The sequence below is a fragment of the Martes martes genome (genome assembly GCF_963455335.1).
Source record: "Martes martes genome assembly, chromosome: 1".
Taxonomy (NCBI): Eukaryota; Metazoa; Chordata; class Mammalia; order Carnivora; family Mustelidae; genus Martes; species Martes martes.
Genome location: NC_137888.1, coordinates 18,265,923 through 18,290,419, shown reverse-complemented (window position 1 = coordinate 18,290,419; position 24,497 = coordinate 18,265,923). Strand labels below are relative to the sequence as shown.

The following is a 24,497-nucleotide window of genomic DNA, read 5'->3' as shown; positions in this document are numbered from 1 at the left end:
TATTTTGAAGAGGATCGGCGGCTTTGACCTCAGAACTCAGCGCTGCACCTACACGCATAACCTTGCAGACACCTTTCTCTGCGTGATGGTGACTTCATACTGATTTTCATATGATTTTCTCTGAAAACCACGCAGTGAAATTCTGAGCTGGGCCGAGTCCCTTGCTGGCCAATCCTGCTTTTTGCAGAGCCGGGGATATAAAGAGAAGGGGCTGTCTGACGAGTGAAACAAAAGAGCTCACTGTGGCTCCCCACACTTGTTGCCCTGCTTGATACATAGAAGACACAGGAGAAACGGTGGCCAAAGTGAAAAATCAGTCTCATCATCTGGTTTCTCCCCTGATTAATTGTAAGGCGTCCAACTAATAATAAGAACAATTAGACTGTGTCAAAAAAGCATAATCTTCTATAACTTATTGTGATTATTCAATTCATACAAAATATGGGTAATAAAATATGGGTGGGGCATTTCTCATTCTGGGAAAATCTGGATGAAACTTTGTCATGAACTTTGTTAACTTTAAACATGGTTAAGCTGCTTTTAAAGGAATCTATTCTTTTTTCCCATTAGACAAAACAAATCTCAGGATTATCTGGACAAACGGTTTAAGCGAGCACTAGCATGTACCTGGACACCACACCAGGCCACTGGGAAGATGCCTGTTGTCAGACCATACCTTGCTCCCCACTTGTCTGTGGCACTGGGTGCTTCTCACCAGACTCCTTCCAACATTTTCTATATAAAGGGCCAGACAGTAAATATTTTAAACCATACTGGCCTGTTATAATTACTCAGCTCTGCCTTTGTAGCACAAAAGCGGCCATAGACAATAATAAACAAATAGCATGTTTGTGTTCCAATAAAATTTTATTTATAAAAATGGCAGGCGCAGACAGGATTTGGCTCCTTCTACATGGTTTCCCAATTCCTGGTGGTGAAGCATGAGAAAAATACCTGTCTATAAATTTTTGCAGAAATTAAGCTAAATGTTGCCCATGCTTTGATTTGCTTTGGTATGAGGAATGCTTTCTTCTTACATTGCCAAGTGTCAAGAGTATATGTGAGTCTCCAAGGGCGCCCTTCAGGGGGAGTTTGGGTGGCTCAGTTGGTTAAGTGTCCGACTCTTGATCTCAGCTCAGGTCTTCTTGATCTCAGGGTTATGAATTCAAGTCCTGCATTGGGTTCCATGCTGGGCTTGAAGGCTACTTAAAAAAAAAAAAAAAAAAAGATGGCTCCCTAGGCATACCTACTATCACATAAGATCAATTTCTTCCACTTAAATGACACAAATCCATGTTGTGGAGGAAAATACATACTGCCTTAGCTTTACTAACAGATGAAAGCTTCTGAGCCATTTGGCTAGAGGATTCATCTTATAAAATATTAGCATACAACACTTTCTTTGAGTCAAATATATATTATACATTATCATACTGTATTATATGTAGCTAAGTATATGTCATTGTGTGGAGAATGCTTTCTCCCACACAAAGGATATACTATTGAGCACTCATTTTCCATTTATTGAAAGTATATCCACTTGTGTCTGGACTTGTGCTTCCATTTGCTTTTGAGGGGCTCGAATATTAACAATTGGTAAAACCCCATTAGACTTCATAGAGCATTTTATTTTCCTGCAGTGAAATTGTATTACATAAGGATTAGGGCTCTGAAATCTCTAATAGAAAGTTTTGCTTTGTTTTAATTATCATTGTTGCTCCTGTAACTAGATTTATTTTTAGTTGTAGGTTTAACCTTACTAAATCTGGAACAATTGATTGTTTTTCAGTACGGCTTTGCAAAGACCTTCCCTCATCTCACGAGTGGCTTTGTTTAAGGCTACATTAATAAAAATAGCTGAACTTGTTCAACTTTTTAGGCCCATTTAACCAGAGCAGGGCAAGAGTCATCTACCTATTGTTCAGTAAAACCCGGGAAACTACACCCTCTCACCATCTGTGGCTACAAGGCGAGTTCTTTAGCTGCTTAAGATTAGAACCTCATCATCTTTCATCTGGCTGCCTGCCAACCTCTCAAATGCTGACAAAAATGCTCTGCAAATAAAAAGTCAATACTATGCAACATTTTATATATGTCAGGCGGGGGGGGGGGGGATGGAGGTCAGTCTTCACCTCCATCCCCTATATACAATCTCGTTCATCTCAACGGTGTTACCTATCAGGAGGCGCCCGGGTGGCTCGGTCAGTTAAGGGTCCGACTCTTGATTTCGGCTCAGGTTGTGATCTCAGGGTCATGAGGTATAGTCCCGTGGAGCCTGCTTGAGATTCTCTCTCTCCCTCTGCCCCTCTCCTAAATAAATAAATGTTTTTTTTTTTTTAAAACAAAGTTGGTCATGTCATCATTGGCAGACAAGGAATCTGCGACTCAGAGTCAGTCCACCAAGTTCACAGAAGTAAGTGAGGACTCACGGTTTACAAGACCCATGTCCCTCTGCTCCCGGATGTTTCACGCAAGGTGGTTTATTTCTTACCCCCAACAAACATTCCCTTCAAGTTCTTAAGTTTTCCTCTTGTGCGCACCTTCCCTTCACCCTTAGTAACCTTTGGCAAGTCGACCCCTCCCTAGGCTTACAGCTTGCAACATCGTACTGTCTTCCCTGTCCCCACAACCCAGTCTCAGTGCCGGGGTGGGCCCTTCCGTTCTCATCCACTCTTCCCTCACCACAGATGCCCAAATCTCTAATCTTGGTTTTTTTCTTTTTTAATCTTGAAGCTAACCAGGGTGAATACATTTAAATTCCAGCAGTCCTACCCTTCCTATCTCTGCATCTGCCCATCCTCCACCTCCCCTTACCCATCCACTCCACCCTGCACTGGCTCATTCTGGATTGTCACTGCTTTCACCCTTTTCACCTCAGGCCTTTGTTCCAATCTCAAGTTTTGTTTTTTGTTTTTTTTTTTTTTTTTTTTTTTGCTTTCAAGTTTTGTCTTCTGGGACCTTCCTCCCTCAACTACTCCCTCCCTTAGTCAGGACTTCTGTCTCAACGGCTACCAGATTACACTCTTAAGCAACGCCAGTCCACTTCTCCCTTTTCTCCCTTCCCCTTGCTAAAAATCTTCCACTCTTTTCCTTTACGGAGCTCATTACCAAGGGCTAAATTCCTTACCCAGGGGTTCAAGGCTTCCCGCCTCGCCCTCACATACCCGTTTTGTCATACTGTCACAACCTACCTATCTAGCCAAATGTTCCACTGTTCTACTTTGGTTGCCTTCTGCTCCCATCAAACTGAACTAGGGTCATTTTATTTCAAAAATGCAATGTTTCCCCCCTGGAATGCTGATTCTCCCCATCAACAGAATTTTTACTCTTTAAGGGACAGCTCAAATTTCACCTTCTCTGTGAGGCTTTCCCTCATTCCCCCTGCTGGAAGAAAGTTTCTTTCTTCTCTGAGTCTCCATAGCACTTGGTTGATTTTTTTTTTAATGGCAATTGTTGGTTTATTATTTCATAATACACTTGTACATGTATTAAACAGTATCTGATGTGGAATTGGTATCTAATAAACGCTGAATGAATTTTTAAAAACAGAGCATTTGTGAAAGGGCAACTAAAAAAAATTGATAAAATTTCTCCACAGATTTAGATTATTAATAAAGTATTGTATTGTGCAATGTTGTTATCATCCAGTTCATTATGCAAAGTGACACAAATTATTACTCCATGAATTAAAGCTGGACAGAAATTGTTTCCCTCTTTTCCCACTCCTTTGTTATTAGGCATCCATTTCCACACAGTTCTTGAAAAGATCTTAAGGTATTTTTCCAACTTTCAAGTTTTAAAATTTGTTTTTCCCTCCTATGTTTCTTATTTCCGATTTTCCATCCTTAATTTTCCGTACTTTGTTCTATAAGGGTTTGGGGCACTTTTAGTAGTAATACCTGGTCAGGAAATTCAAGGTAAACTGTCGATACTGTTAAAAAAGAGACAACATACTCTAAAATGGAGACATTTGTACTAAGTCCAAATCGTCAAACCAAAACTTTAATACCGAACTTAACTACAGTTTCAACCTCTCCTAGGAGTGGAAACTAAAACGTCAACCTGGAATTGCCTGGTCAAGCTAGTGAGGTAATCTGCCCCATAGACCCCTCCAGTCCCCTCAAGGAAGGTGATCTTGCCACAGCCAATCCACTCTGCTTGTAACTTCCCTGTCCCACCCCTTTCTGCCTATAAAAGCCATTTCATGTAGCTCTTCAGGGCACCTTTCTATGTGTTAGACTGACTGCTCCCTGATTCATAAGACTTCCTCAGTTGAATTTCATTTAACACTCTCTAATTACTCTTGTTTATGATTTTTAAAAATAAGCTGTATTTTTATTTGCCCAAGTTAAAAAAAAAAAGTACTAAGACATACAAAAGTATAAAATGTCTTTATGCTTTCTACTAACAAAATGCTCTCAAAATAAGTGAATAGTTGTGTCAACAAAGGACCTGTGTAAGTTCTCTAAGACTGAGGGTGGATTGATTTAAAGGTCCACTTCATCCTGTTTTTAACACTGAATGTGTTACTTACAAGTGCTTCCTAAAGATGGTGTAAAAACTGAAGCTTCCTAAGATATGTGGTTGGATTTCTGACCTTGCCAGGTGACTTTCAATTCTCAAACTCAATTTCTTTCCAAATATTTAACTAACAAAAATTATACTAAAGTTACTATATGTCAAGAAAATTGTTTTTCTTATATTTTAGGATAACATATAGCAGAGAACATGAGAAAAGGCATTATACATAAAGATAGGATACATTTGTGTTAACGGAATGTTGATTAGGCCTCCTCCTAAACCATAAACAATTTGGGTACAAATACCCCTTTGGATGTTCACGAAGATAATGGTGCTACCCTGAAATCATTACCCCAGTCCTCTCCCTTTTACCCTACCACACAAGCTCGAATGGATGGATTGAGGGTGGGGAGGAACTGAGAGAGAGACTGAATTGTCCAAACTGTTAGACAAAATGAATTTGTCCAAGTTGTGCATTATATTAGCCAACTCATCCCCAAGTACGGGGAATTTTAAAGAGAATCGCTTAGAAAAACTGAAGGCAGTTGCCAAGAAGGAAATAGCTATTTGAGCAGGGAGAAAGAGTTGGAGAAAGACATTAAGATAGAAAGGGGAATGGTGAAGCCCCTATTTTCCCATGATTTCTTAGGGCAAAGATATGAATTTCCCATGGTCATCTGGGCATCATTGAAAGTAGCAGGCCTTGAGCCTCTTGCCAGTGTCTTACTGAGATAAAACATCTGAAACAAGTTGGACTGGGATGGGAAGAGAGGAATTTGGAAGAGAAGGAGTAGTTGCAATAGTTGGCGTAGAACTCCCACTTAGGGTAATCTGTAAAATGGGAACACCTCCTAGCACACAGAGCCCCCCAAGAACTTACACACACAGCACCTAACATTTATAGGCCTACGACAGCAAGGGCGGCAAAGGAGAACTAGTAATCGCCAAAACAAAAAAATCCTACACTAAATGTATTTAAATAAAAATTGCCTGAAACAGAAGCCCTCTTTGGTTATTATGATTGAATGTAACAGACATTATGACCCTTTCCAGCTCTCTGTACCTTTCTTCAACTCAATTTCCTCCTCTTATAAGGATACTGGCCAGATTGGATTCAGGCCCACCCTAAAGACCCAATTTTAACTTCTTCCCTATTAAAAGTTCTGTCCCCAAATACAACCACATTGTAAAGTTCTGGGGGTTAGGACTGCCACAAATGAATTTTAGGGAAATGCAGTTCAACCTGTAACACCAGGCATAGGAGAGAAAAACCATTTTCAATATGAAAACATATAAGGTTGAGGTCGTTTTTAACAAACATCTGAGGTGTTAAGTTCAGGATAAAAAGTGCACTGGCAGACTGAAAAGGCAAAGAAAGGCTGGAGCTGCACAGCTGGACAGCCTCATCAGAAAGAGGAAGGGGCTCTGAAGATGATGAGGGCTTTAACATCCAGCTGAAAAAAAGATCACTTCCCTGGTCAAAAGTTAGTAATAAATGCCCAAAGATGAAGGGCATGGGAGTAAGGTACTTAACACAGTGTTCTTGTAGTCAGTCATAAATACAATCCTTATTGTTTACAGAATGAATGGAGATTGGAATGTTCCAGCAAACTCCAAATAGTTGCAAGACAGATTTTTTTAAAGTGTTATGAGACAGTAGATGTGAAATTACAAAAGGTCCAATTCAACTAAACTGAGTGGGGGAAAATAAGGGAATAAGAAGGGAGGCGAAGGGTGTGCTGACAAGGGTCAGGCCCTTCTCTAGACCAGCAATTGCACTGTGGACCCCAAGGCAGCTAGCCCGCCATAGGTGGATGGAGTTGCTTCAGGGAAGGTTAGAGAAAGGACCTGAGCAACTAGACTTCCTCAATTACTTTTAAATAATACCATAACCAAACACTGTTTCAATGTCTACAACTAGTCAAATAAAAGTATTTCAAGGGAACAGTCACTGCTTAGCATCATTTGAAGAAACTGGGCCGTTTTCTTCCTACTGTTTTATCCTTCCCAATTCCAACTCTGCACATCTTACTCATATAATCACAGCCGTATCATTAGGAAATGGTTATAAAAGTCTTTTGGGAAAGGTATTTCTAAGTGGGTTTGATTTCAGCTAGAATGGCACACCACAGTAAAAATCTATTCCTCTTTTGAAGTGAGCTAAAATGCATTAAGAAGGCTGTTTTAGGACTTCATTTAAAAAAAAAATCTGTAAAGGTTTATTAACACCCATACTTATTGACAGAAGTCAGTTTGTCAGATATGAAAAGGCACAGCGGTTTCCTTCTTAAGAAAAATAATCTCCTTAAGAGCTATCTCCAGTAACCAAAATTTTGATGTGCCTGCTACGGCACCTATCTGGTACATTATTTGCTGGCTCTTCCATCGCCTGGGTAGAATCACACCATATGGCTTCATCTTTCAAAGGAGGTTCCTTTGTAGAACTCCCACCCCGTTCTCAACTTTCCTTCCTCTGTCTGGAGAGCACTGTAGTAGCCTCTGATCATAAACTGCAAGGGAAGAGGAGGGACCTGGGCTATTAGGATAAAAGCAGTTAACATTTGATGAGATGGTAGTTAGAACACAATGGATGTTCCTGTGTATACTCAAACTTAACTTGAGTTTCCTGGAAAAACTATGATAAAAGATTTATAAGCCATTTCTTTATATTCTGGGAGCGGATATAACATCCTTCTGCAGCAAACATTCCTTAGCTCAGGGTGTCTCCTCTCAGGCAGTTACGTTTCCACGACTTAAAAGGTAGCCCTGAACACTGAGAAGAGTCTGGTGGGTTATGGGCATGTTGTAGCCGGTTTATCCAAGGTCTCCATCTGATTCATTATAACCAATGGGAGGATTTAACAATGATGCCGAGAAGGGGGGCGCCTGGGTGGCTCAGTGGGTTAAAACAATGATGCCGAGACACAGAATTCAACATCACCAAATAATTTATTTGGAATCAGAATTAAAAGAACATTTGACAGTTGAGAAATGTATGTTTATTCTGATCCAGTAGTACAACTAACCTAGGAACAAATTACCGAATAAATTTTACATTATTTCTTCAGGACTGGGGTTTTTCAATGACTTCAAATTTAGGATCTAAGAAAAGAAAAAAAAAAAAAAAGAAGGTTCATGCTTAGCCATATTGCAATAAAATGTATTATCTAGAAATCTTTAATTCATCAATCTTCTGATTTTTCTTTTTTTTAGGGAATACTGTTTTTAAACACCTACATGGAAACATAACAATTGCTAAAGGTTTATTCAGCACTTACTATAAACCAGGCCCTCTATTAACTGATTTCACATACATTATGCCATTTAATTATAACCACAAAGAAGATGTAATTCTCCCCAAATATCAGGTGAGAACAGTCACCAGTTAACTATCCAAGATCACACACCCCATAGATGATCTTGTTAAGACTCAAGATCAGGGAGTTTGATTTCAGATCCCCACCACTAACCTGTTATATGATCTCCTTACACCCGAGCTTCTCATGCAAATATCACTGCCCCAATAAATTTATGTGTGATTGTCATTTAATCATCTGAACAATCCAAGTAAGTATAAAGTAGAAATATGCTCAACTTAAAATAATCTCTCACAACACTGAATTCATGATTAAAGACACTTACCTTCAAATTTGAAGTCTGGGAATGTATTCATGTCTGCTTTACCATACATCTGCTTAAGCTTAAAAAGTTCCCTCTCTAGGTCTTGCTGGTACTCCGGGCCAGTATCAACCGGTCCTCCAGATGCCCTGTTGTGTAAATGAGCAGGTAAAAACTCATGCACTAGTTTACAAAAACAAACTTACTTTTCACCATCAAGTTTCAATATATCTTTTCAAAAGTATTCACATGGGAAAAATACTCTTTCTGAAAAAAAGTATATCCATTTGAATTTCAACTCTTAATGTTTTTAATAATGTTTCACATAAATGAGGCAACTTCAAACTTCTAACATTCAAGGTCTAGAGTATCAAGGATGTTTATTAAGTCAGAATCTCTTGAGGTCTAAGCTGCAGGAAGATATGATGGCTAAATCCATGGGCTCTTGGAGTCAATGACTGCTTCTGCTTGAATGTCAGCTCTACAATGTATTAAAACTGCATAAACCGGAGCAAGGCATGAAGCACTCTAAATTTTAGTTTCCACATCTAAAACTAAAGGTCCTACCTAATGGTGGTTATGAGAATTATAGAGATAATGCACATGTACCACTTAACACAGTACCTGGCACGCAGAGAGGGGACATAGTGGTCAATAAGTGTTACCTGTTTTTATAACCTGATTTAAATCAGCCACCACTAAATGGCTTCTAAAATGTCTGAGTAACTTTAAGTCTCTATACCATGGGCCTAACAAAGAAGCAGAAATTTCCTACCCTCAGAAACTTTGCTATTTAGGAAAAAAAAATGACATGTTTATACAAACATTTGTGCTACAAGAGTTATTGATAAGTTTCAAAGACATAGTTTATCAAACAGCTACTCAAGTTGAGGACAGCGCACTTTTGTTGAGCTAATTGGGAAAAATTTCATTTTAAAACGGTGGTATTTGTGACAAATCATGCATTTGAGTCAGATTTTAATTTCATACATTCTAAGACTGAAAAAGCAAAGATATGGGGGTAATAAAGAACTAGCTGTATATGGAGAATATAAGCCATCTAGATGGAAAAGCCAGCAGGACCCAGGTCACGAGAGGCCTAGAATGTTAAGTCTGGGACTTTGTATTTTATTTACTAGGCAATAAAATTATATTAGAGTTGTGCTTTGGGAAGATAAATATAGCATTACAGACCAGCAGTGGGGCTAATCAGATGTAATAATTCTTCGCATTAATTCTGTGTTTGTCTTGTTACTGCCACCTACCAATGAACAATAAACAAAACTTTACAAGTGATATTATTAAGGGTAACAATATTCTCACATGACTATGATAAAAGTATAGGGCCTTACCTATGTTACAGAATTTCCACAAAAACATAGAGACAGCTCTAATTTAAGAACTTGTTAATGATGTTGGTTGTCATGGGCCCCATTTTCTTCTAGATCAGCAGATGTAACAGAACTTTCTATAATGATAAAAATGCTCTGTATCTATGCAGTCTCATAAGGTAGCTAACAAAATCCGGCTATTGAGCACTAGAAATGTGACTAAAGTGACTGAGGAACTGAATTTTTATTTATACTTATTAGATTTCAATAGTCACATGTGAAAAATGGCTAATGAAATAGATAGTCCAGGTCTAGACAGAGCCTTCAACCAGATACTTTTAATGATTGTCTTCTAGCTCTGGGAGCTACAAGTTTAGAAGCTGCTTAAAGAAAAAAAAGAAACTGTTTTAAGAGAATCCAGCCAATCAATATACTGGTTACTGACAGATGATTGCTGTTTTAACTTTAATATGTACTCTTATGATAAGGAAGACAGGTATCACCCAGATATCACCTACCTCCTCCACTGAGTATGTCCCCTACCCCACTTTATTACATCCCCAGGACCTAGCATAGTGACCAGGACAAAGTAGACACTCAAAGGATACTCGTTTATTTCACTTAAAATATACTAGGCTAATTTACTGAGTCACTTAATTTTTATAACATCTTATGAAACAGTGCTGTTATCATCATCCCCATTTTACATATGAATAACGTATAGAGGTTAAATAAATCTGCCAAAGATCACAGAGCTAGGAAGTTTCAGAGCTGCATTCCAAGCAAGACTCCATAAGCAAAACATTTTTCCACACCATATGCACAAATGAATGAATTATAGGCTCCTTAGATTAAGAGTACACCTCAGGGGTACCTAGCTGACTCAGTGGCTAGAGCATGAAACTCTTGAGGGCCCTGAGTTCGAGCTCCATGTTGGACATAAAGCTTACTTTGAAAAAAATAAAATAAAAAGAGCCCACCTCAGGACTGACTTATTGGATAGCTTAAGTACAAACAGCACCAATACTAAGACACTACAATGCCTTTGGACAGGAGACACATTCCCCAGCCAGCCCGGCACATCTGCTTACTGAACAGTGTGATTTTAGACAAATTCTAAACTTTTCGCCTTGCTTTTCTCAAATACAAAATGGGGTAAGATCTGTAAGATTGTTGTCAGAATTTCATTTTAATCCCTTTGCTCTCTCCCTCCTTAAGTTCTGCTAAGGACAAAACCTTTTTGTTAGTTGCCCTCTCTCAAAATCTCAGAGTTCTTTAACTGATCCCTCTTCTCTGTCTCTCCACCAGATAATAAAGACCAGTTCTCAGTCTCTCAATGTCTTGACTGTCACTTTTATATTCCCACAGCTATGAAAATAAAGGTCTCATCAACTAATGCTTGAATTACTACATTTTCCTAACATGCCTGTCTTCCTTTTCTATTCATTTCAATTGTTCTACTACTGTGACTGAAATTGCCATCCTGATAAGAGTAATCTTTACCTTGTTCTACCCCACCATCCCACTCAAAAACCTTTAATTGCTCATAAATGCCTATCATATACTACCTTAATTGCCCATCTGCAATCAAGGCCTCTCATAATCCCCTCATTTTGATCCCATTCCTTCTTTCTGCTCCCTACACTCCTCATACACTCTACAGTCCTGGGAAATAGCATGATACAATTTTCCAAATATACTTTGTGGTTTCAAGTTTTCATGCCTTAGCTCACCATTCTTTCCTCCTAAAAGATCCTCCTCCCACTCCCATTTATCTGTCTGACCTTCACACCAATTGTTCATAAGCTGGATGAGACCCTTAGTTATGGATATTTACCATAACTTCAATGGGTTTGAGAACACTTTCAAGCTATAAGCACAATCATGTGAGTAAATTCTTCACTTTTTTTAAACTGAGAAGATGATCCATAGTTATCCATATTCTCAAAAAGGAAAAAGGACCCCAAACAGAGCTTTCAAAACTAAGATAAAACAATCACTCTTGCAACCTACCTTGCAGAATGCCTCTAGCTATAAAGGAGCATTCCTTCTTGTGAACTCCCCAAACACAGACTGTGTCACTACCTTAGATCTAATCCATTTTACCTTATATATTAATTTATATATGACTATAAGCTTTCTACACCTATCAAATTTCAAGAATATTATGAAAATGCAATATGGCTTCTTTCTGTGCTCCGCCCCCCCACCCCAGCCGTTAATAGCTCAGTGCTTTGCACATGCTAGACAACTAAGTAAAACAGAACACTGAACTGATGTATGTCACTTTTCCTAACACCTGGGGGTTGAATTTGATGGCTAAGGTCATCTTTCGTCTCCAAAACTGTGTGATATAATTGTGTTTATCCTGGACTTGCTTTAAGCCATTTCAGAATCTTTTGTCCTTTGACCTTCCCAGAGATACAGTACTACGGAAATAGCATTAAAGAGAAAAATGCTGTGTTCATACATTCCCCCCAAATCATGATGTTACAGGAAGACCACTAAATTGAGAGTTAGAATATTTTGATAATATGTTTTTCTTCCTGTAAGTTTTTATGACTTTAGGCTAATTAATGTCTAAGGGACTTAGTTTTCTGAAATAGGGTTCCTAAATGATTTCCAAGATCTCATGTACTTCTAAGCACTGACTCCAGTTTATAATAAATGACATTATAATAATGATATGGTTAAAATGACAATAGATTATATGGGTCTCTTGGGACCCATATAAGGAGAATAAAATTTGGGACTTAAAAATTAAGATTTTTATCTTCTTTTAGAGCACCCAGTGAACTTCTATGTCACAGATCAGCTCAGTGAAGATCTTAGACACTTTCAAACACCAATTTTTTTCCCCATCTCAAAACTTACACACTTTGAATATTTATATTTACACCATGGGTGATTATCTACCCACTTACTGTCGTTTAGTTCTGTATTCTCTAATCTTGTCCACGAAGAGTTTCTGTACAGGATCAAGTTCCTTATTAAACGCCACTGCTGTAACACCAATGTTCCTCCTCAAATGAACTGAGACCGCAGACCGAATGAGAGAGGAGAACCTGAAGAGCCTTTGAAGAATCATGGTGATTCTGTTATTGAAAACAAGCACCAGAATGTTAACATAGTTTAAAATACATATACTTTATATATATGTGTGCATATATATACACATATAATAAAAACACCTCTAAATATATCATATAGTGGGAATCTAACTCCATTAACTGCTACAGAACTCAGTCATAAATCATACCAGAACTCACTGAATGCTAAGTGCTCAAATCATAGTCTGTGGACCAGCAGTGGTATAAGAATTATTACGGAAACTTACACAGCAATTTGACATAGTAATATATGTTTGCTGAATAGTAAATTGGTTTGTGTGTCTTCGCCCTACTGTCTTTCACCTCATTTTTTCAGTAACTCATTTTTACTTTATTCTTCCAAAGTAGTTGCAAGGGTTGGAGGAAAAAATGATCCTCTACCACTAAGAGTTTAAGAAGCATTAAGAAGATTGTACAGTAACACAGTCGTTCTTGAGTAGGGGTGGCAGTATCCCGCAAGAGATATTTGAGTTTTGGTTGTCCTGACTTGGGTGTTGCTGGCCCCTAGTGGGTAAAGGAGAGAACAAACTGAGGGTTGATGGAGGTTGTTGGGAGGGGGGAACAGGCTAGATGGGTGATGGGTAATATGGAGTGCACCTGTTATAATGAGTACTGGGTTGTATGTAAGTGATAAATCACTGAAACCACTATTGAACTGTATGTTAACCAGAATTTAAATAAAAATTTGGGGGGAAAAAAGACTACCAAAAGAACTCCCATAGTAAACAAAATATTCTTCACCCACCAGGATGAAAGCAAAGTATCTGAAGATATTAAAGAATTCACCATATATCACTCATACCTCATCAAAGAAAAATACTTAAGACTCCAAGTAAACAACAAATAACCTTAAAAGTGCTACTTATTATCATTTCCATTTTACATACACAGAAACTAAGGCTTAGAGATTAAGTATGTGGCACAAGGTTACACAGTAGAATCTGACTGGACACAGACCTATTTTAAAAATTGTGCTTCAAGGTATATTTTCCCCTCTGGAAACTTAAGGACATACTAACAGTCATCAGTAAGGTCACTTCAGCCCAAAATACTCTGTGGAGTACTTCCATATATATTTTCTCCTTGTAATGTTGGGTGATACTGTTAAGAACTAGAGGAAAGTGGTCTAATCTCCTTTACAGATAATAAAACTATGTCTAAGAAAAATGATTACATTGCCCATTTTCCCCACAGTTAATTTGCTCTGACTCTTGCAAAAATTGTGTCATTCCTATTAGGTAAAATCCATTTTCATTATTTCAATTTCCATCATCTACTATTTTTTTTTAAAGTAAGTTCTATACCCAACGTGTGGCCTGAACTCCACACCAGGAGATGAAGAGTTGCATGCTCCACCGACTGAACTAGCCAGGTACCCCTCTATAACCATCTAAGTAGTAATGGTTCCCAAATCACAACTCTAATCTTGGCCTTTTTCCTGAGCCGCAAATCCATACATTCAACAGGTCTCTTCCCTTCATAAATCCTCAAATTCAACTTGTCTAAAAAATTAATAAATAATCTCACTATCAAAACTTGTTCCTTTTTTATTCCCTTTGATTTTTTTTTCGCTGATTAACGTAGGAGTGTCCACCATCAGTCCACTGTCACGCAGAAAACACGTTATTACACAACTAGGTGTAAAATACAAACTGGGGTAAGTTCTCTATTCAAGTACTATGGGATGCCACGAGAACCGGTGACACGGATTTGACATAGAAAGACTGGAGAAGGCAACAGCAAAAAAAGAGTGCGCAGAGAACCTGTGGTGAAAGCGCACGGTTCTCCAGTTGACGCAGATGACTGACTAGCCAGCCATAGGTTAGTCCTCTCACCGCCTCTTCCGCGCATATTCCTAAGGTCAATCCACAACCCGCCTAACCCGACCCGTTCTCTTCCTCCTTGCCGGAAACCCTGTTTTGTCCCGCCTGCGAACTTCGGCCTCACCCCTAGTTCAAGCATCCCGTTTCTTGGCGTTGAGGTGTAGGATTGTGTTGGAAAGCGAGAGCGGAAAACAAAGCTGCACTATCAGTATTCTCAGGCAGGATGCAAACTTTTAAAGATTACTATCACCCATTTCCCTCTTACGGTGCACATTCCGCTTTACAGAGTGGGCAAAATTTCCCGCACTCCCCAGTAGGGCAGGCCTGGCTGCAGACCGGCCCTGAGGGAATGACCTTGGGCTGCCCCAGCTGGGCCCGGTGCCCAGGAATCCCTGGCCTCCCTGCCTCCCGTACCACCCAGGGTTGCCCGAGAGCAACAATTACCAGGCCTGAACACCGAGTCCTACCCCCAACTTCAAGGCCTAAAAGCGGCGAGATCAAAAGTGACCCTGGGCCAGGCGGTGAAGGTGCCCGGGACAAAGGGCTGCTTTATATTCCTGAAGAACAGAAGTAACAGGCAGCCCAGGCCTCATAAGAAACCCGGAATCTGAGTCCCAAGAGGCCAAGCTAGTCTAGCTACCTTCCGAGTCACCTTGCACTCAGTCCGGAGCTGCCAGAGCCTCCGCGGCCGCCACAGTTCTACTTCCGGCCCTGGCTCCGCCCCCGCCCGCCTACCCGCCATCGCAATGCATTATGGGCCGCCGTTTCAGTCGGTCGACACTCACCGGACAGGAAACGTCTCGGAGGCGGTCTGCGACCGGACGGCTCTAGGTGAGACAGAAGCCAAACAGGAGGAGGAAGTGGAGGGTAAGTGCTTCCGGGTCTCTTGGCGAGACCTCCGCCATCTTTCCTTCGCCCAACTTGACCTGCTGTCTTTTTACCTCCTGGAATCCTGCTTGTGTACGCATGCGCACTTTGACTGGCCTTTTACCTAGTTCAATCCTCCCGGACCCAAGTCAGCATCCTGTTCTTTGGGGTTGTTGAGGTGTATGATTAAGCCCGGAAAGTGAGAGTGTAAAACAAAGCTGGATTGGGGCGTTGGGCTCCAGTGTGCCTCGCGAGCCTCCGTTGCCTTGGGCGTTCGTTTCGCGCAACCTGCTGGGAGTTGTAGTCCCGGACCCGGGGGTGCCTGGGAGGAGGGGGGGGTTGGAGTTTCTCAGCGCCGATTCCGCGGGAAAGGCCCAGGGGCCTCACACTTCGAGTCGCGGGAGCTGCGGGTCTTACTGGGAGAGACGCTGCACGTGGAGCCCGCGCCCCTGCTGTTCTCAGCCGGCTCTGGAGCGCGGGTGGGGGCGTCGGGGCCGATTCCGGAGCGGGTGAGTGCGGCCGCGGGGGAGGAAGGGAGCGCGGGCCCGCGCGGGCCGGCCTCGTTCCGGGGCCTTCTCACCCACAGCGGCCCCCCCGCGGCCGCCTCTGTGTTTTGTTTCCGCTGGTCCCCGGCGCTGTGACTCCCATTTCCGTTCGTGGAGACTTGAGGGAGCCGGGTGGGGAGGGGCGGGTGAGGCAGTGCGGGGAGCGGAGGGGAGGGGCGCGCGGCGCGGGTCCCTGGGAAGCCGCGCGCCCCCGGGCCTCCCGTGTCATCTTTCGCCGCTCTCTTTCCTTGCTGTCCCCTCCTCGCTTGTGCGCCGTCCGCGGCGCTCCGCGGTCGGGATGAGATCCTGACGCCCCCAGTATTTCAGAGGAAGGTGCAGAACCAGTCTCATCGCCAACTCAGCGTTGCGCGCTCACTTCGCTTCCAGCTGTCTTTTAGAATTGCCCCACAGTTGCATCAAAGCCACTTATTAATGTATGGGGTGCCCAATGGTGTTTATTTTAGAAACGAGGAAGTAAGAGAAGGGGAAAATGATGGGTTAATGTAGCTTGCCAACATCTCTAGTATTTTTGTGTCCTGGAAGATAAGCCGTTTGTGCGTGTTTGCAGTGTATTTAGGGATCCTAGTTTGACTAGATTAATAGCAGTGTTAATAACAGTGCCTAATATTGTCCTGCAAGATGATGAGTAATGATGTAGAAATAGTGTCCACTTCATAAATAGTTTTCCACTAACGAATTCCACGAGCAGGAATTCCAGGTCTGGCGCGTGGGAGGAGCAAAGATTCCCGGTTCCCGGGAGCAAAGAGCTGGGCAGTGATTAAATTCCTAGATACTGTGTTATCTTAAGCTCAAGAAGAAATTGGCCAGCTCTTTAGAAGCAACTTTAGGGGATTAACCTGTCTGTCTCAGGGTTTTGATCCAGGTTTTCCAAGGTTTTTCTTGTTTTTTTTTTTTGTTTGTTTGTTTGTTTTGTTTTAAAGACATATTCTGACATAAGCTAGACATAAGGCAGTTTTACCTGGATTGCATATATGCATGTCATGAGGGATATATAGTGTTGAAGTATCAAAATAAGGAGCTAGATGTTAAGTTGAGGTGAGTTACGAGGCCATGGGGAGGCTGGATACTAAATTAAAACTGTTGAGTTAAATCTCTCTCCAACCTTTATTTATAAAACTTCAAATCTACATTCCTGGAAAACAAATTATACAGTGAAAACCTCCCCGGGCAGAGGTGGGGGAGGTGGTCACCAAGTGTTAACCTTTCTTCACACTTTCATTCTCACTCACTCTACACATACAGATGTTTGTGCTTTATTTTTTCTTAAATGTTGATTTTATTTTTAAAAAATGCCTTTTAATTTCTTATGATATTTAAAAGTATCTGTTAGCTTGGGAAAATGTGCTGTCAATCCTGCAGGTACTCCCATACTAATATTTAGGAATCCTTTATTTTCCTTCATTGGGCCAAGTTGTCCTAAATTCTGTAAACTAATAATGTATCCCAATGAGGAAATACAATCCTTAAATTTGTGGCTCCAAAAAAGAATGTTATAAACATAACTGTATTTTAAGAAAACTAGCCTGTCTAGGAATTTTTACTTAATATGTATGGTTTTTGTGAAATGTTCTGAACCCCAGGTTAGATTTAATCTAAGAAAAACCAGGGCATCAAGGAGCAGCTCTTAGGTGAAGAGGTTCCACATAATGTTCTTGTCTCTGTTTTCATAAGTATTGACATAGAATTCTGGAAAATTGGTTCCAGAAAAAAAGCTAAGACCCACTCAAGCACTGATACCAAAGATTTGGATAACTTCCCAAACCTCTTTCACTGCTTCTCCCCACTAGATTTAAAATGAGAAAGAGATCAATTCAGAGACCACGAGTAGTGAGCATGACTTTTTTTTCCAAAAGTGTGTAAGGCTCATTTTTTGCTTCATTTGGCATCTTGTGGGCAACTAATCTTTAGGTTTTTTGGAAGATCACAGGATAAATTTCTTTTAAACAGCTCTCTTTTATAGTGCTTGTATTAAGTCCAACTACAGTTACACCTGCTGAGAAGTCTATGAGGTCATTTCTCAGCTTCTGGTTACTTCCTCTTTCTATTTTTCCATAGTTCCCAGAAATTTCACTTGTTTTCTAATTTTTCTTTTTTTAAATTGGCTATGGAGGGGCACCTGGCTGGCTCAATAGGTAGAGAGTGTGACTCTTGACCTGAGGGTCATGAGTTCAAGCCCCAGGTTGGGCATGGAGCCTACTTAATTAAATAATAATAATAAATAAATAAATAAGTAATAGAGGTAAGAGTGGATGATGAGTGTAAGCCCTGAAAATAAAACATAAGTTTTTTTTTTTTTTTTTCCCTTAAGATTTATTTGTTCATTTGAGAGAGAGAGAGATGGTGGAGGGGGAGTGGTCAGGCACAGGGAGGGAGAGAATTCACAAAATAGACTTTTTACTGAGCCACAGCCTGCTGTGGGGCTCCATCCGAGGACCCTGAGATCATGATCTGAGTGGAAACCAATAGTTGGCCACCCAACCAACTGAGCCATCCCGATTCCCCATAAGTAATCTTTTTAAGTGTTTTTCTGCTATAAACCTTGTTCTGTTTCTCCCTTTTCCTATAGGGAACAATTTTTATGATGTGTGTGTATAAATTATTTTCTTGTTTCTACTTAATAAAGTTTCCTAGCATGTGCTCCTTTCTTAAAAACTATGGATACTGGTACTGGCTTCAGCTTCCAGCTGTCACCAACAAAGCTGTCCTGAACATCCTGTTATCAACCACTGTGAGAATGTCTGTAATGCTTATCTAAGGGCAGTATTGCTGGATCATAAATACAGGCATACTTGAGTTGAGCAAGTGCTGCTAGATTTTTTTTCCAAAATTGTACACTTGTCTGTACCCCATCACTAGCGGCAGAGGATTTTTACAAACTCACCTTACATCCTCACTTCCCTACTAACTCTTCTGTATTCAGATTTCTAATTTTTGCCATATACACACCAATACACACAGTATAGGGTTCTTTGTTTTAAATTGCATTTTACAGGATGATTTGAATTCGTGCATTTCTTCATATCAGTGGCTGTTTTGCTTTTCTTTCATGTGAATTTTCTTTTCCTATGCCTTACTTTTCTAATTTGTCCTGACTTTTTTGAGGTTGTTATCAACTTGTAGGAATTTGTTCTCTAATATTCGAATTATTAGTCCCTTGTCACTTTTGAATATTGGAAATATGTTTTTTCACTCTGTGGCCTATTGAACATAAATCTTAATTTTTATGTAATGAAATCCACCAGTTTTTGTCCTTAGAGTTTATATATTTGGAATTTTATTCAAGAAATCCTTTTCTAGGGATGCCTGGGTGGCTCATTTGGTTAAGCTGCTGCGTTCTGCTCCAGTCACAATCCCAGGGTCCTGAGATCAAGTCCCGCATCAGGCTCCTTGCTTGGCAGGGAGCCTGCTTCTCTTTCTGCCTCTGCCTGCTTGTGCACGCTCTCTCTCTCTTTGACAAATTAATTAATTAAAAAAAAAGAAATCCTTTTCTATCCTTAAGCTGCAAAAAAATCCCCACTATTTTCTTCTGTTAGTTCATATTTTACCTTTCATGCTTAAGCCTTAAAGGCTTCTGGAGCCAATTTTATCTGATGTGTACTAGCACTTACAGCTTTTATTTTTTCATTAAATATTAATGGAATTCTGACTGAGGATAAGGTACCATTCCAGGTACTTTGTATACATCTATAAACAAATATCCTTAAGTTGTCCTGTAGGGTAGGTCCCTACTGGGTCATAAGTTGTTTTGCTATGGTGCTCAGTGTGAATTCCACAATTTTATACATGGCATCAGTTAAGGGATAGGCTTTACTGGGGAAAGGGAAGATTTAATTAGTCCAGAGTCAACAAGAAAAGTCCTTAATCCTTTCATCATCCAAAACAAAAGTCTAGGGGCCTAGGCAGTCTGCTGGGTGTGCATGTTGTGTATCCACATGGAGAACCCCATTGCCTTATTGTTTTTTCTTTTTATACAGCAGCTGTGAGAGCAGCCTTGATAATGTAGGGGAAAATCAGACCAGTTTATACCGGACAGTCTAGATTTAAGCGCCAGCTATTTAGAGACTAACTTGTAAGAAAACCCACTCTTCAGCTGCTGGAGATGGTGGGACCTAAGGAGAGTTACAGCCCTTCTAACATGGGAAAGAAGATAGTTTTCCAGTACTACTGTATAACAAATTCCTATACATTTAGTGGCTTAAATATACCATCAGTTAATCATATACAATTCTGGAAATTAAGCCTGAAACAGGTCTTTCTGGGCTAAAATCAGATATTAATAGAACTGTGTTTCTTCTCAAGATTCCAGGAGAGAATTTGTTTCTTTTTTTCAGCTTCTAGAGGCTGCCTGTGTTCTTGGCTTTTGGCTCCTTCTCTCCATCTTCAAAGCCAGTCACAGCCAGTTGAGTCTTTCTAGCTTTGAATCACTCTGGATCTCTTCAGATTCCCTCTTCCATTTTTAAGGACTTTTGTGATTTTGGTGGGTCCAACTAGATAATCCTGGATAATCTCTATTTTAAGATCGGCTGTTAGTAACCCTAATTCCCCTCTGCCATGTAACTTCATATATTCACAAGTTTGGGTTACTGTGCCTCCCAGAGACTTTGGTCCCTTGAGAAATTGAGACCTGGCAGAACTCCTCTTATTTCAGGAAACTGGCAAAGTCCCTAATTTGACAAGCCGATTTAAGTTCCTAAAGTCACTCTTGGACAATTTGGGTCTTGTGCTTTGATGATGGTAGACGGGAGGAAGAAAGATAACGAATGCAGAAATTAATGATTAAGTATGTTAGAGGGACAGGTGCTGTGGACAAGAATAAAGGGGTAAAGAGGAGGCCGGTTACAGAATTAAATGGGGGTGGTCAGGGTATACCTCACTGGGAAAAGGAGATTTGAGCAGACATCAAAGAGATCAGGGATCCAGCCAAGAGGACAGCTGAGGGAAGTAGGTGCCAGGCAGATGATCAGCAGGAGCAAAGCCTGCAGGGTAGGAAGGTGCAAGGACTAGGAAGGAGGCTGGTGTAGGAGTGGGAGTCAGAGCAGTAATGCGGTGGGGGTAGATCTTACAGGGCCTTAATGGCCACTGTGAAGTCTTTAGATTTCACCGTGACTGATATAAATCGAAGGAGCACTATGCTGTAACTTCGGTTTTAAAAAGGATCGATTGCACTGGCTGTTGTCTTGACTGAGAATGGACTGTAGTGGAGATGAGGGCACAGAAATAGGAAAACCTGTTAGCAGAGGCTGCGGCAGTATTCCAGGTTAGAGGTGGTGGTTCTTGAACTAGCGTATGTTCGCAAAATAGAGCCTGTCTTTGAAGAAACCACGGTTCGGCCTCACCTAGAATGATGTGTAGTTCGGTTGTTGCACCTGAGGTGTGACATGGAACCACATGCAGCTGAGCCTCACTAGCCTCTGGATAGTTGTCATGTGAGGGTGGACTCAAAATAAGAATGTTCTGTTTTAAAAATTATAAAGCATTTAAATGCTTGTGCCTGGGGCTAGGTAAATAGTGATTATTATTAGCAGGAATGAATATTGGAAGTCTTCATTTTGTCAAATCTTGTAAGTCGAGACTCCTTTGCAAATAATAGAATACCAAGTAGAATTCAAAGAGTCAGAGACACTTCGAACGCTCTACTCTGGACTGAGACTATGTATGGAGTCCAAAGACAAATTCATTGACCAACATTGAGAAAGAGCAACCTAGAATTAACAGCATTAATACCTCAGAAATGGCCACAAAGAAATACCAGTCTACATAGCTGTTTTTTGCATTACTTAGCATTTTTTAAATTATGATGATTTTGTATCAGTGGTAGTTTAAAGCAGCAGGTAATTTTACATGAGAGAATCAAAAACTGAAATTAATGGTTTAAAATACATAAAACCACATCTAAAAATTAAAAATATTCTGATGTGTAATCAGGGCAATAATAGGTATATCTGTAATGATTTGTTACTTTATTTTGCTGTTTTAGAATATTGTAATGGCCTTTATAAGATGTAATTTGTAACACAAATACTAGCCCTGATTAACTATATGTCACTCTATCATTACAATGCTTTGTGGTAAATTCTGCTACTAAAGTGCAGCTTTTAGCTGAACAACTATAATTCATCACCATGTTAATATTTAATTTGAATCCATTATTAAGATTGTGATGCTGTAATAGAATTGACATACCTTTCGCTTGATTTTGAAGTAACTTGAATTAATATATTGACTCAGAGTTTGGGCAAAAATGTCCCAGTAAATACAATGAAATGATGAAAAAGTCATGTTAGGTTAATAAAAATATTGTTTGTGGATTTTCTTTCATATATGAAGATTACTTCCTCTTCTGCTTACCTTCTCCTTTTTTTAAAATTGAATTTCTGCTTTTTGGATAGCATTTCTGTTTATGCAGATAATTTCAAAATGTCCTAAGTTTTAACTCTTACAGGACTGAGCTTTTGAAATACTCCAACCATGACTAAAAGAGAAGCAGAGGAGCTGATAGAAATTGAGATTGATGGGACAGAGAAACCAGAGTGCACAGAAGAAAGGTTGGTTTTTTTCTGCATTTACCACTTTTTATAATTATCAGTATAGCTACTTAAAATTAAGAATCAAGCCATAGTTTGGGGGAGGTTTTTTTTTGTTTTGTTTTAAACTGACCTCAGCATTTTGCGGGATAATATATTGGTTTTTTTACTTTTGACTTAATTGTTTTGTATCTGGGAGGGAAAGACAGTTTTAAAGTAAAGGTAGTAATAAATATAGCTGATAATGATGAAGCAGTTGATTGCAGTAGTTCTGCCCCTAGGGCACTGTTTAATTCTTTTCCTTTCCTCCGTGCTGGTTACTTTTATTTTAGAAAGAGTTTAATTCACAACCTGAAATAATTTAACAAATATCTGTAAGTAACTGCTATAAACTGGTAACTCTGAGGAATATGTGAATAAGTGAGACAGTGACCTGCTCTTATAGAGGCCACCTTGTGTTTGAGGAGGCATACAGGTATAGGGGTAGTTATGTGCACAGTACCAAGTATGTAGTGCAGTGAAAGGTGTTAGTTTTGGGGATAGTAATGGAAGATTACTCCATTAAAGAGGGAGAGCAGCAGTAATGATTCAGAATCCAGGGACTCAGTCTGGGTAAAAATAGAGATTTGAGAATCAAGAAGTTTGAGGAAGATGATGGCTAATGGTCCCTATGTTTCTCTGTAAAGCAGAAGATGAGATAGTATGTTGAAAGTAAAAGGAACTAAAGAGTAATAGAGGACTTCTGTGGAATAAATGAAGGTTTAGAATAACTCTGTGTTGAATGGACAAAATCACCAAGGTTGACAGGGATGCTGAGTGTTGAGTCGAGCTGAGATTTAGAACCTTAAATTTTTAATAGAGCTTTTCAATGTGTTTGAGTGTGCTAAATTCTCCTCTCAGTCATCAGATACATATATGTATGTGTGCATGTGTGTTTATACATACATAGGTGGATATATTTATTTTTATGTATACACACAAATGGCACACATATCCTAAAGTGTTTACCATTTGGCCTTTTACAGAAAATCTTTGCAGATGTCTCATGTAAGAAATTGATAAATACTATGTTAACCTAGGGAGTAGCCATTAAGGAGCAGTTGCTGCTATGAAGCTGTAGTACACAGTAGTTGTGCAGGAATTTAGGTCCAGTGATGTGAGATCATCCAATTTTTCAGGAGAAATTCAGATTTTTGCATGAAGTTTCCCAAGGCTTAAATGGTGGCGACAAAATATTTAAACATTTTTTAAACGTTGAGCTCAAATAAAATAGGTTCTAAATCTACCTTTTTTTTTTCCTCTAAATCTATCTTAAAGTGAATTTCTTCTAAAGAATGATTGTTAAAAAGAAAATTATAACCTATTATGCTATCACTAAAGAATTTGGTAGAAATACTTAGCCAAAAGACCCGATTAATTTACCTTAACAAAAATAATAGTAATAATAGTTTACTATCATTTAAAAATAATTTTTGTTTTTAATCATGAGTGGTCTACTATAAACTTTTGAAGTATTAGAAAAATTTAGGCTGTGTACATTTATTGAATATGATAATATATAGCATTACACTTGGAATTTACGTGAAAATGGAATTTGACAAATATTTTATTTTTTTTAATTTTTATTTTTTAATTATTTTTCTTAACATATAATGTATTATTTGCCCCAGGGGTACAGGTCTGAATCATCAGGCTTACACATTTCACAGCACTAAACCATAGCACACAGATAAATTTTTAAATACGTGGTGCTGTGTTTGACAATTACAGTGCGAATTAAATCATATTAAAAGTAAACATGCTGTGAAACTTCATTGACTTCAAGCTCACCAATCTAGTAGATATTATTTGATGTCTGTTTTCTCTTTGAATACATATAAGGATTTTGAAAAAAGTGTGTAAAATTATTTGCCAAAGATTTTACCCCCAAGGCACTTAAGATTTCATAGAATTCAAAGTATGAAATAACAATATAGAAGAGCTTCAGAGTTTTAAAGCAGGAGTATATTTTTTGTTAATGTGAAATTGCACTGATCATAGCCATTAGTTCTCAGATTAAATTAAATGGAAAGTATTTTATATAATTTATATTTTCATACCTTATTATGTGCATTTATGTTGGGAAAGGAAATTGAGT

At 39.4% G+C, this 24,497-nt stretch overlaps 2 protein-coding genes across 6 annotated transcripts in view; one reads left to right on the top strand and one right to left on the bottom strand.

Moving 5' to 3' along the window:
• Window positions 1-7,451: 7,451 nt before the first annotated feature.
• On the bottom strand, window positions 7,452-15,740 carry ATP5PF (ATP synthase peripheral stalk subunit F6). Of its 4 annotated transcripts, none has more exons than XM_080823807.1 (4): window positions 15,189-15,740; window positions 12,395-12,565; window positions 8,164-8,288; window positions 7,452-7,623 (listed from the first exon to the last, which is right to left on the bottom strand). In XM_080823807.1, exons 2-4 carry the CDS (start codon window positions 12,556-12,558, stop codon window positions 7,586-7,588), a joined length of 327 nt encoding a protein of 108 aa, XP_080679933.1. In that variant the 5' UTR covers window positions 12,559-12,565; window positions 15,189-15,740; the 3' UTR covers window positions 7,452-7,585. The 4 variants fall into 4 exon arrangements, with proteins under 4 accessions (XP_080679933.1, XP_080679935.1, XP_080679932.1 ...); XM_080823809.1 differs by having other exon boundaries at window positions 15,056-15,189; XM_080823806.1 differs by lacking the exon at window positions 15,189-15,740 and adding an exon at window positions 15,044-15,165.
• The window catches only part of GABPA (GA binding protein transcription factor subunit alpha), a 33,365-nt gene continuing 24,033 nt past the window's right edge, over window positions 15,166-24,497 (top strand). Inside the window, exons 1-2 of one of the 2 annotated variants that reach the window (XM_080823784.1) lie at window positions 15,166-15,270; window positions 22,279-22,381. In XM_080823784.1, the coding sequence (XP_080679910.1) occupies window positions 22,305-22,381 (77 nt within the window). In that variant the 5' untranslated portion in view covers window positions 15,166-15,270; window positions 22,279-22,304. Of the gene's footprint in view, window positions 15,271-15,594; window positions 15,780-22,278; window positions 22,382-24,497 lie in introns of those variants that run through there. The other variant, XM_080823783.1, reaches the window with a different exon arrangement.

Bases quoted from the DNA above. Each gene is read 5' to 3' on its own strand.
- ATP5PF (XM_080823807.1), bottom strand. From the start codon at position 12,558: ATGATTCTTCAAAGGCTCTTCAGGTTCTCCTCTCTCATTCGGTCTGCG. The intron at 8,289-12,394 runs GTAAGTGGGTAG...TTTACACAACAG, and splicing joins GAATACAGAACTAAACGACA to GGCATCTGGAGGACCGGTTG. The intron at 7,624-8,163 runs GTAAGTGTCTTT...TTCTTTTCTTAG, and splicing joins CCCAGACTTCAAATTTGAAG to ATCCTAAATTTGAAGTCATT.